General features: G+C 39.8%; 1 protein-coding gene across 4 annotated transcripts in view; it reads left to right on the plus strand.

Annotated features, from left to right (window-relative positions):
* Positions 1 to 333: 333 nt before the first annotated feature.
* Positions 334 to 13,258, plus strand: part of acsl3a (acyl-CoA synthetase long chain family member 3a) — a 103,979-nt gene continuing 91,054 nt past the window's right edge. For 2 of the 4 annotated variants that reach the window (XM_078563712.1, XM_078563713.1), the window contains exons 1-2: positions 334 to 430; positions 11,526 to 11,956. In XM_078563712.1, coding sequence (XP_078419838.1) covers positions 11,618 to 11,956 — 339 coding nt within the window. In that variant the 5' untranslated portion in view covers positions 334 to 430; positions 11,526 to 11,617. Of the gene's footprint in view, positions 431 to 11,525; positions 11,957 to 13,258 lie in introns of those variants that run through there. The other 2 variants (XM_078563714.1, XM_078563716.1) reach the window with 2 other exon arrangements.

The raw sequence follows: 13,258 nt of genomic DNA on the forward strand, positions 1-13,258 counted from the left end.
TTTTGTGGGTGTATTTAATCGTACTGCATGAAATACAGTAGCTATAAAAAACAACAATGACGTAAATAGCGGGAAAATGTTCTGCCCATTATACATATTTGCTGTTGCCTTTATAATGAGGCAGTCTGTTCAGCCTTCTGTAGATAATTACTATACAAACCAAGAAGTAGGGAGAAAAACGTATTCTGATTCTCTAAATAGTTACCGCTCCCAACGAGTTAGCAGGAACGTTACCTGCAATGTTGCAGATCCGCGCCAGTGTAGCCGTGTGCGCAGGCGCGGTGAGGGCCTGGGGGCTGTAATAAACCATCTAAGCGTTGATTTGCTGTTACTATAGTTACCAATCAAGCCCCTCTTCCGACTTGTGGTTTCTCATTTAATATAAGAGACCAGAACTGGAAGTACAGGATCGACCTGGCTTTATACCAAGGTAGTTTTAAAGTATTCATTTGGAACAAATGTAGCTTCTCCCGTCTTTCTAAAGCAGTCCTGAAGTTCCTTTTGATAACTTGGAATTATATTGACGCGATTTATGAATATTGCGGGGAATTATTCACAAATTTCCGAGAGGCTTAAATAAAATAGGCCAGTGTAAGTAGACGTTTATTGAGATCATGTTGGTATAAAACGCCGCTGGAAGACTCGTGGCGTTTATTATCTTGCGGCTGTTGCAGATCAATTTAAAGTTATTTATCTCCAGACGTTAAATCGACAGATACCCAGTTTAGAAACAACCGCTTGGCCTTAAACTGGCTAGCTGTAAAATTAGTGGCTATATATTATTGTTGAATTAGAGGCTGGATCTGTATGAGAACTCAAATTTTCGGAAGTTGGAAACGTTGATGTCAAATTGGAAGGTTTTGGTTGTTCAGTGAGTACGGAGATTACATACATCTTTATGTTTTTTGACATTGTTTAGGTTTACAATAGTATCTTTTAGCATAAGACCATAAGACGTAGGACAGAAGCAGGCCATTCGGCCCATCTCACCGCCATTCAGTGAGATCATGGCTGAATTGATAATTCTCAACTCCATTTTACTGCCTTTTCCCCATTACCCTTGATTCCCTTACTGATTAAAAACCTATCTCAGCCTTGAATATACTTAATGACCCAGCCTCAACAGCCCCTCTGCAGTAAAGAATGCCACAGATTCACTACTCTCAGAGAAGAAATTCCTCCTCATCTCTGTCTTAAGTGGACAACTCCTTACTCTGAGATTATGCCCTGCCGTCCTCAACTCTTCCACAAGGGAAATCAACCTCTCAGCATCTATCCTGTAAAGCCCCCTAAGAATCTTATATGTTTCAATAAGGTTGCCTCATTCTTCTAAACTCCAATGAGTACAGGCCCAACCTACTCGACCTCTCCTTATAAGAAAAGCCCTCCATATCTGGGATCAACCTGGTGAACCTTCTCTGGACTGTCTTCAATGACAGTATATCTTTCCTTAGATAAGAGAACCGAAACTATTCGCAGTCTTCTAGGTGTGGTCTAAGTAGTGCCTTGTATAGATTTAGCAAGACTTCCCTATTTTTATACTCCATTCCCTTTGAAATAAAGGCCAACATTCCACTTGCCTGCCCTGTTACCTGCTGAATTTATATGCTAGCTTTTTGGGATTCATGCACAAGGACTTCCAAATCCCTCTGTGCTGCAGTTTTCTGCAGTCTTTCTCCATTTAAATAATATTCAGTTCCTCTGTTCTTCCTGCCAAAGTGCATAACCTTACAATTTCCCACATTATATTCCATCTGCCAGGTATTTGCTCACTCATTTAACTCTCTAAACGCTTTGTGTCATCCTTACCACTTGCCTTCCCACCTATTTTGTGTCATCTGCAAACTTGGCGTTATTATGTTCATTTACCTCATTTAAGTCATTAATATATGTTGTAAATAATTGTGGCTCCAGCACTGATCCCTGGGCACTCCACTAGTTACGTTTGCCATCCTGAAGATGCTGCCATATCCCAACTCTCTGTCTTCTGTTAATTAGCCAATCCTCTATCCATGCTAATATGCTACCCCCAACTCCATGGGCTATCATCTTATTAAGTAGCCTTATGTGCAGTACCTTATCGAACGCCTTTTGGAAATCAAATATATTACATCTACTGGTTCCCCTTTATCTATCCTGCTTGTTACCTCCTCAAAGAATTCTAAGATTGTCAGGTGTGATTTTCCCTTCATGAGCCATGTTGACTCTGCTTGGTTATATTATGCTTTTTTAAATGCTCTGCTATTATATCGTTTATAATAGACTCTAACATTTTCCCAATGATGGATGTTAAGCTAACTGGCCTATAGTTACCTGTTTTTTGTCTCCCTCTCTTTTTGAATAAGGGCGTTATTGGCAGTTTTCCAATCTTCTGAGACTTTTCCAGAATCTAAGGATTCTTGGAAGATTACTACCAGTGCATTCACTTTCTGTGTAGCTACTTCCTTTAATATCCTATGATGCAACCCATCAGGTCCAGGGGATTTATTGGCCTTTATCCCCAATAGTTTCCCTAGTACTTCTTCTCTAGTGATAGTTATTGTATTTATTTTCTCCCCACTTTTTTCCCCTTGATTATTTAGTATTTGTGGAATGCTGTTAGTGTCTTAGGGAAAGGTCTCATTAAAATGCAGAATTTGGTGGGTTGCTAATTTAAGGGATACAATGAGGCTGCACAAGTGACAAATATCTGTACCAATCAAGTGAGCTACAGAGAAGTGAATACTTTTTCTTCAAAGACATCTCATTTGTATAATTTATTCCAGTGCATGAATTGGAACTCATTTACTGTCATAGTCTCAGGTCCCAGAACTTGAGACTTTAAACCATCCTCTCCCCCTTAAGGCGATGTCAAAGATCCCATGGTCCTATTTGGAAAAGAATAGGGAGGCTCTATCAGTGTTGTTGCTAATATTGATCCTCAAACAACCTTTTCCCCTGCAAAAAAAACCTTGGTTATTTATCTCATTGCTATGGAATCCTGATGTTTGCAAACATGCTTCTGCACCTCCATACATTATAACAGTTGAATGCACTTCAGAAATTACTTCATTGGCTGTGACATGCTTTAGAACATCCTGAGGATATGACTTTCATTTATTGAATAATGATCAAGTAATGGGTCTGATCATGTGGTTTAAAGGCAACAAAAATATATCAATCCAAATACCTGGCACCCAATGAGTTCACTTGCTTTGTTAGATAACCAATTCATGAAATTAGATAAAATTTTTAATACTTGTTAGTTAAATAATATACTAAGGCAGTGGCTTGGTTGATGTCCTTTTGTGCTGCTTATGCCTTTGTTTTGTTGTATTTAATATTCCTGCATGATGTAATTCTAAAAATTTGGGAACTAGCAGGCTATTGTAAATAGAAAAATGTACTACCCATTGTGCATATTTGCACTTGTTCTTATCATGAGACAACCTATTCAACCTACTGTAACTAATTAATCCAAGAAGGAGTTTGGGTGACGTTATTCTGATTCTCTAACTTTAAATAGTTAGCACTCCCATTGATCTGAGTTAACAGGAACATTACCTGTTCTTATTTGTTCATTGGTAATAAGTGAGCAGTGGCAAATCATTCAGCTAAAGAAATTGAATATTCAGATTGTACATGCTACTATCAAGGACCAAACAAACATTGTGTCACTATCATTGTGTCACTGTTGTTCTGTTTAGAACCAGGACTTAACATCAATATCTGACACCAATTCCATTACCAAGAATGCGAGTTATACTTGCATTGTGTTTAAGTATGGTTAGCTGCCAAAATGGAAGCTTCTGTAGGGAAGCTGCTGGCAAGGCAGTCAATACACCCTATTGGAAAATCAGTTGGGATATGGGACTTTCACATTGAGACTATTATCTATCTATTCAAGCCATCCTCTTGATATTACACTCCATTCATTGTGGGCGTCCTTGCTTTTTGATCGAATTGGAGTGCTATTTGTACCACTTCAAATCGGCAATTGTCTGTGTTTTAGGTTAAACCAGAAATAAGCAGAATCTTACCATTTGCCATTTAGAGTGGGGAGGGTAATATTGAACTTTGAGATTCAGTAAAGTGTGTTTAAGCGCTACAATTAGAATATGGTAAGGAGTTCTTATCAACATCACTGGCTAATATGAAAGTTCTGTAGGCAGAAGAACAAAAGAAAAAAGTTAAGTTGACCATTAAAGCTTGCCCATCTAGTTCTGTAATTTGGTAAATCTAGCATTTAACTGCCTTTTGAGTTCCCTTAATGTCTTTAACTCTGCCACCTTAACTACCAGATTATTCCAAATTCTTCTTATAGAGATTACTGCTCAGAAAGAAGTCATTCGGCTAAGCATACCTTTGTTGGTGTTAACCCTTCAAAAGCTAACTACTCTAACTTTTCCTTTCCCTTCTAAAAATGTTTATTTCAAGCTTCTTTTTCAGTCATTTAAATTTGCCGTTTTGTCCTACTGGGCTGATTTACCATGACATAATATTCAGGCTTGCTTACCTTTTACTACTTTATGTATCTTGATGATACATAAGGTTCCCGTTACATTATGTAACATGTCCCCATTGTTCATCCCTCTTGAACTTGTGACCATTCTTGTTGACTTGCTCAACACTTTCTCCACTGCACTAATGTTCGCTGTAAAGCCTGGTGACCAAAATTGTACACTGTATTAGGAGTGTGGTTTGATCACTGCATAATAAAACATCATTATGTAGGCATGAACTTCACTGTTCTGGCTACAGATTTGTTTCTTGAATTGTTTTTTTCCCTACAATGTCTTGTAGGAAATTGTTTTTCCACATTTCCTTGTTAGTACAAGTAACAAGTCTACATGTCTGCAAGTGCTTGCATGTTCATTTCACAGTTTGTCCCTTCAAATTCTACTGTAATTCTGTGTTGCTTATTTTTCTACTGCTATGCAATATTACACATTGTTGGTATTAGATTTCATTTGCCACTTATCTGCCTAATTACATACTGATCTAAATCCTCCCACAACATGTTAACTTCATTCTCTATTACTATGGTTCCCTACTTTAGTGTTGTTTACAATGTCATAACTGGCTTTGATATCCAGTTTAATAGTGAAGATAAGGAAAGAAAGACTTGCAGTGATATAGACACCACAGATATCTCAAAAGGTTTACAGCTAATGAAGTACTTTTTGAAGTGTGGTCACTGTTGTGATTTAGGAAACGTGGCAGCTAATATGACCACAGCAAACTCCCAAAACAACAATACGATAGTGACCAGATAATCTTTTAGTGACAGTATTGAGAGATAAATATTGGCCAGGACACCAGGGATAACCTGCTCTTCTTCAAAATAGTGTCATAGGATCTTTTACATCCACCTGAGTAAGCTGATGGGGTCTCAGTTTAACATTTCATCCGAAAGATAGCACCTCCGGGCAGTGCAGCAGCACTTCCTCAGTATTGCACTGGAGTGTCAGCCTTGATTTTTGTGCTCAAGCTTTGGAGTGGGATTTGAACCTGGAAACTTGCGACTCAGGGTCAAGAGTGATACCAGCTGAGCCACAGCTGACACTCTAGAAGCAAGCACTAACTTTTGTAACACCCCACACAATATTTCCATCAAATCTAATACTACACCTCTCGCTAATATTCTTGTTACGTATTTTTACCCATTTTTGACCTTTGATTCCTATTTTTCAATAGGTCAGTATTATGTTCACATTTTAATTGCGGAAAATTCAATTTGCAGCAATCTCAAAGAAGTCAAGAAGGTACCTGCAGTATTTGGTAAGGAAATAGAGCATACTTTAGTGATGAATTACAAGAATTAAGGAAACATCTTAAATTGTGACCACAATAAGATTGATTTTGGGAGAGGGAAGGGAGAGTCACAGCTGAGTGTTTTAAATTTAAGTTAGGCAAACTGAAAGGAGAAGAGATTAATTGATGGCAGTAAACTGGCTGAACCACTGATAGGGAAACCTACAGACAAACAGTCTAAAGTATTCAATGAATTATTTGGCAAGGTACAAAAATACATACCTTTTAAAAGGTAAACACTCTACTTGTGTAAGTTAAGCAGCCATGGTCAACAAATGACATCAGACACAGTGTCAAGCTGAAAGGAAGGCTTGCATAAATGCAAGAATAAGTGGAAATTCAGGGACTAGGAGAGCTATAAAAAGCAGCAAAAATTGACACAAAGGAAGTAATAAAAAGAGGCACAAAAAGGAATATGGAAAAGAAATTGAAGAATGACGATGATGATTGTCCTTAGAGTTTGAAGAAGAATTGAGGAATGTTAAACCATAAACCAAAGTTTTGGTAAATATATGAAGAGAGAGGTAATGGAGAATGTAGACCCATTAAATAAGGATAGATGCAGGCAATGCTACAATATGAAATTGGAAAACTTTGCTAAATTAGTATATGTAAGCATTTTCAACAAAAACGACTTCCATTTATATAACCCCTTTAACGTAGTGAAACATCACGAGGCACTTCACAAGAGTCTTATCAAACAAAATTTGACAGTGAAGGACGAGTACAAAATACCAACAGTGCTTGGCAATCTGAAAATAAATCAAGGGGAGGAACTTGGTGAATTTAATAGAAGTTTTTTCAAAAAGGGCAATGGAGCAACTAATGGAACTTAAGATAGATGAATCTGCAGAACCTGATGGATTCCAGCCCAGAGTATTAAAATGAATAGCTGAGGAAATTTCATTTAAGTTATTTTGTAATTTTCCAAAGAGTGTAACATTCAGGCAATGTGTCTTTGGATTGGGACATTGCATTATTTAATTGCGGGGGTGGGGCTGGGGGTGGAGGGAGGTGGAAACAGGTAACTACAGAGCTGTCAGTTTAACATCAAGTGAGAAAATTACAATGATCCGTCACCAGAGACAGAATTACTGAGCACTTGTACAAGTGTCAGTATGGATTTGTGAAGACTAGGTCATGTCTAATATAGTTAATTTTTTTGAGGAGGTCACTAGCATGGTGGATTAAGGGGTTACCTTTGCATATTGCCTATATGAACTTCTCAAGGACATTTGAAAAGGCTCTGCACAACACATTATCAGCAAAAATCAAAGCACGCAGAATTGGAGGTAACTTTGTGACATGGGTGGGAGGTCAAACGAAGAGAAGGGATAAAGGGAACATTCTCTGATTTGATATGGCAAGTGGTGTTCCCCAGGGATTTGTACTGTGGCCTAATTTTCTTCTTGTATTTCATTGACTTAGATGAGGAATAAAGAGTGTATCTAAATTTGCAGGTGACTGTGGATTAAGAGGCATAATTAAGTTTTGTGAGTGTGAGAAAGAGATTACAGAAGGATATAAACAGTAAGCAGGCAAAGCTATGGCAAACAGTGTGGGGAAGTGTGAGATCATCCATTCTGGATTTGAGAAAGCCAAATCTGAATATCTCTAATGATGAGAAACCTGGAGCTAGGGAGGAACAAAGGGTTTTATGTGCCCATGTACACATCTTGAGGGGATTTGCAGGCAATGAGTTTTTTATTCATTCACGGGATGCTGTCTTCTCTGGCTGGGCCAGCATTTATCGTCCATCCCTAGTTGCCCTTGAGAAGGTGGTGGTGAGCTGCTTTCTTGAACCGCTGCAGTCCATGTGGTGTAGGTACACTCAATGCTGTTAGGGAGGGAGTTCCAGGATTTTGACCCAGCGCCAGTGAAGGAACAGCGATATATTTCCAAATCAGGGTGCTGAGTGACTTGGAGGGGAACTTCCAGGTGATGATGTTCCCATCTATCTGCTGCCCTTCTAGATGGTAATGGTTGTGGGTTTGGAAGGTGCTGTCTAAGGAGCCTTGGTTAATTCTTGGAGTGCATCTTGTAGACGGTACACACTGCTGCGGTCGGTGGTGGAGGGAGTGAATGTTTTTCAATGTGGTGCCAATCAAGTGGGCTGCTTTGTCCTGGACGGTGTCAAGTTTCTTGAATGTTGTTGGAGTTGCACTCATCCAGGCAAGTGGGGAGTATTCCATCACACTCCTGACTTGTGGCTTGTAGACTGTGGACAGGCTTTGGGGAGTCAGGAGGTGAGTTACTTATTGAAAGATTCTGAGCCACAGTATTTATATGGCTAGTCCAGTTCAGTTTCTTGTCAATGGTAACCCCTCCCAGGATGTTGATAGTGGGGGATTCAGTGATGGTAATGCCATTGAACGTCAAGGGGCGATGGTTAGATTCTCTCTTATTGGAGATGGTCATTGCCTGGCACTTGTGTGGTGCGAATGTTACTTGCCACTTGTCAGCCCAGGCCTGGATATTGTCCAGGTCTTGCTGCATTTGGACATGGACTGCTTCAGTATCAGAGGAGTCACGAATGGTGTTGAACATTGTGCAATCATCAGCGAATATCCCCATTTCTGACCTTCTGATGGAAGGAGGGTCATTGATGAAGCAACTGAAGATGGTTGGGCCGAGGACACTATCCTGAGGAACTGCTGCAGTGATGTCCTGGAGCTGAGAGATGACTGACCTCCAGCAACCACAACCATTTTACATTGTGCTAGGTATGACTCCAACCAGTGGAGAGTTTACCCCCTGATTCCCATTGAGTCCAGTTTTGCTAGGGCTCTCTGATGCCACACTCGATCAAATGCAGCCTTGATGGCAAGGGCAGTCATTCTCACCTCACCTCAGGAGTTCATCTCTTTTGTCCATGTTTGAACCAAGTCTGTAATGAGGTCAGGAACTGAGTGGCCCTGGTGGAATCCAAACTGGGCATCAGTGAGAAGATTATTGCTAAGCAAGTGCGGCTTGATAGCACTGTTGACCCCTTCCGTTACTTTACTGGTGATTTGAGTATAGACTGATGGGATGGTAATTGGCTGGGTTGGATTTGTCCTTTTTATGTACAGGACATACCTGGGCAATTTACCACATAGCTGGGTAGATGCCAGTGTTGTCGCTGAACTGTAACAGCTTGACTAGGGGCGCAGCAAGTTCTGGAGCACAAGACTTCAGTACTGTTGCCGGAATATTGTCAGCGCCATAGCGTTTGCAGTATCCAGTGCATTCAGCCATTTCTTGATATCTCATGGAGTGGAGTGAATTGAATTGGCTGAAGATTGGCATCTGTGATGCTGGGGACCTCCGGAGGAGGCTGAGATTTATAATCCCCTTGGCACTTCTGGCTGAAGATTGTAGTAAATGCTTTAGCCTTATCTTTTGCACTGATGTGCTGGGCTCCCCCATCATTGAGGATGGGACATTTGCGGAGCCGCCTCCTCCAGTGAGTTGTTTAATTGTCCACCACCATTCACAACTGGATGTGGCAGGACTGCAGAGCTTAGACCTGATCTGTTGGTTGTGGGATCTCTTAGCTCTGTCTATCACTTTTTGTTTATGCTTTTGTTTGGCATGCAAGTATTATGGCTTCACCAGATTGACACCTCATTATTAGGTATGCCTGGCGCTGCTCCTGGCATGCCCTGCTGTACCCTTCATTGAACAAGGTTGACTGCCTGGCTAGATGGTAATGGTAGAATGGGGGATATGCCAGGCCATGAGGTTACAGATTGTGTTCGAGTACAATTCTGCTGCTAATCATGGCCCACAGCGCCTCATGGATGCCCAGTCTTGAGTTGCTAGATCTGTTCAAAATCTATCCCATTTAGCACGGTGATAGTGCCACACAACACGAAGAAGGGTATCCTCAATGTGAAGGTGGGACTTCGTCTCCACAATGACTGTATGCGTGGTGGTCACTCCTACTGATACTGTCATGGACATATGCATCTGCTGCAGTCAGGTTGGTGAGGATGAGGTTAAGTATGTTTTCCCTCTTATTGGATCCCTCACCACCTGCCACAGGTTCAGTCTAGCAGCTATGTCCTTTAGGACTTGGCTAGTTCGGTCAGTAGTGGTGATACCAAACCACTCTTGGTGATGGACATTGAAGTCTCCCAGCCAGAGTGCATTCTGCACCCTTGCTGTTCTCAGTGCTCCCTTTAAGTGGTGCTCAACATGGAGGAGCACTGAATAATCAGCTGAGGACGGGCAGTATCTGGTAATCAGGAAGTTTCCTTGCCCGTATTTGACCTGATGCCATGAGACTTCATGGCGTCTAGAGTCGATGTTGAGGACCCACAGGGCAACTCCCTCCCGACTGTATACCACTGTGCTGCCACCTCTTCTGGGTCTGTCCTGCCGGTGGGACAGGACATACCCAGGGATGGTGATGGTGATGTCTGGGATATTTTCTGTGCGATATGTGAGGAAGTGATGCCTCAGTTGTACAAAGCCAGTTCAGTTTTTGTACCAACCCTTTGTAAGATATTTTTGCCTTGATTCACCAGAAGGGTTAAATTAATAGACAGTTGTATAAACATGGCTTGTATTCCCTTGAGTTTAGAAGGTTGCAGCGTTTCCTAATTAAGGTGTTAATATGATAATGGGATTTGATAGAGTATATACAGAGAAACAATTTCCTCTGGTAGAGGAAATCCAAAATGAGGACATAATAAACTTGGAGGTAGGCCATTCAAGTGCACGTATAATCATGCAAAAGATGGTGGAAATATTGGATAAATTTCCAAGGCTAACATTGATAGGTACTCTTAGATATACTTATTTAACAAGTATGGTGCAAAAATGGGTAAATGGAGTTGAGGTACCGATCTGCCATGATATATCTGTATGATGGACCAGACTCAAGGGGCATGAATGACTTACTTCAGTTCCTTTGTTTCTAAAATCAGACAGCAGGATCCTACATTTAAAATCAATGCAGCAAATTTGAAATCTATGATGACCCCACTAATTTGGCCAAAAGTGCACATGTATTAGCATTTTGGAAACCATAAAATCTAGTTTCTCGGTTGTGCCTCAGCCATGTACTGCTGAAATGGTATGTTTCCACGTTTTAATCACCTCCAGACTCCACTATTGCATTGCTGTCCTAACTAACCTCCCATCTTCCACTGTCCTGGAACTTGAGCCAAAACTCTGTTTATGATATGCTAACTTGTTCAAAATCCCACTCTCAGATTATCTGTGTTGGTTGACCTATATTGTGTCTCGATCTGCAAGCACCACCAATTTAAAGTTCCCTTCTGTGCGTTCAAATCATTTTCTTGGCTTGATCTTCTAAACCTCCCAAAACCTCCTGTATCTTTGGCTTCTTGCTCCTCCAAAAATCTCTTCATCCCACCATTGGGGTCTGGACCTTCAGTCATCTAGCCCCTATGTTTAGGAATTCACTCCCTGACCCTCTGCTTCACTGAGTTTTCTCTAGCCCTTTAAGATCGTCCTCTAAAACCAATTTCTTTGGTCAAGCTTTTGGTGTCCTAAAAGCTCCTCCTTTAGCTCAGTATCAATTTTTTTTCTGACTATACATCTGTGAACCATCCTGGGTTGTTTTCCTATGTTAAAAACACTATACAAATGGAAATTATTATTGGTATAGCCTTGTATTTAAGAGAACATGAAAATTTGCGGTTTCACATAAGATTTTGGATTAATACAGTTAATTGGTAATTTGACAAGTATCTCTAACCTCTTTAATTTTCCACCTTCAGGTACGAAACTGGAATGGTGTTAGTTCAATAGCCTCACAGGCTTACAGACATTCTGGGACTTCTGATTGCAATCTTCAAGGCCTCCAAGCAAAATGAAATTGAAGAAAGGCGTTAACCCTCTCTTTTCATTAGTTTTGCAATGTATGATCATGGTGTACAATCTCTTATTTATTCTGCCATTGCAGCTCTTTGGGGGTTCACGGCGTAGACCTAACATGAGAGCAAAATCAGTTGGCAACCATCCTGCTGGCCCATACAGATGCGTGGAAAGTTTGGATCGTCTATTAGCAAGTCTGTACCCTGGTGCTGACACCCTGGATAAAATTTTTCAGTATGCCACTGATGGCTTTAGACATAAGAACTGCTTGGGAACACGTGAAATTCTTAGCGAGGAAGATGAAATTCAGCCAAGTGGAAGGGTCTTCAAAAAGGTAATTGATGTAACTTTTCTTTAGATGTTTTTTTTACGCTCTTGGTATTGTATATCAGCTGGTATCTTTTCCAAGACAATGGGTGATTTGCACATTTATATTCAACTCTTGGTTAATTAATCAATCATGATTTTGTGTTTGTATATGTGCAAAACACAATGTTGGAAGTTATTTAATAGATTCTGACCTTAAAAGTGCAACTAATGTGCAACAATTGGCAGTTGGCTTTATGTAAAATAACGGTATGTAATTTATGCAAACCAGTTGAAATGTGATTAACTATTCATTTTTGTATTTGAGAGTAATTCAGCCCAGTTAAATCCCCAAATAAGTAATCCCTTTGTATTACTCTTACCAGATAAATCCCCTTAGGGAATTTCTTTTAAAACATTTGCAGGAACTGCGAGAGTATATTCACTAAGTAAAATTTAGACAGTGAAAATGTAAACTGGTTTATAGTAAGAATTTTTCACACAAAATCAAGGCAGCAATTTTGTTGTAAGCTTCCACATATTTTTCACAAGGAATACCAAAGATAAAGTTTTTAATTTGAGAGCTAATATCTATCTCTTCTAAGAAACTTTTGATCAGTTCTGAATCAATTTTTTTGTCTTGTTTGGAAAGAAAAATCTTTCTACTAAACTCATATGCTGCCTGCTCTGGCAGTGTTCTTTTTCAATAGAAAAAAAGTTAATGTCTGTGTATCTCATTTACACCAAGTTTAAAATTCTACAGCTTCTCTTGGAAACTAAATAAACAACCTATCTTTCTTTAGCTCGAACTTCATACTTGTTCTGCAATTTTCATGAAAGACTTTGGTTCAGTTTTATTCCTCATTGGAGGCAGAAACAACAGATACCTAGAAACCAAATACTAATATTACTAAGCCACTTATACGGCCATTTACTCCTGGTTTGTAAACAATAGCGCTTCAGTACTCTTGAGCATGGTATACAAAGAAGAACTTCATAAGGACCACACACATGAGAAGGAATAAAGCGTGGCCATCTTACAGGAGCTCAGTGTTCCTGAACAGCAATTTTCCTACTGATTACCAATGTCTTGTAAATCGATGTAAACATTAAACTGCTTTCTAACTTTTGTGTGTATATGGGATAAAGTGGAACGGGTAGTATTAGTATCAGTTTACAATTTCATTCATTCTGATACAAGACATGTTGATGTTGACACTAGAGATTCATTTGAACTTAACGTGAACAATGACTTGGAGCTCAGGACTTTATCTTTTGAAACAGTTATTAAGTGCAAGTTCTGTAAGTCATTGTTTTAATTATTGAGGAC

Source organism: Cetorhinus maximus, chromosome 19, assembly GCF_964194155.1.
Source record: "Cetorhinus maximus chromosome 19, sCetMax3.hap1.1, whole genome shotgun sequence".
Taxonomy (NCBI): Eukaryota; Metazoa; Chordata; class Chondrichthyes; order Lamniformes; family Cetorhinidae; genus Cetorhinus; species Cetorhinus maximus.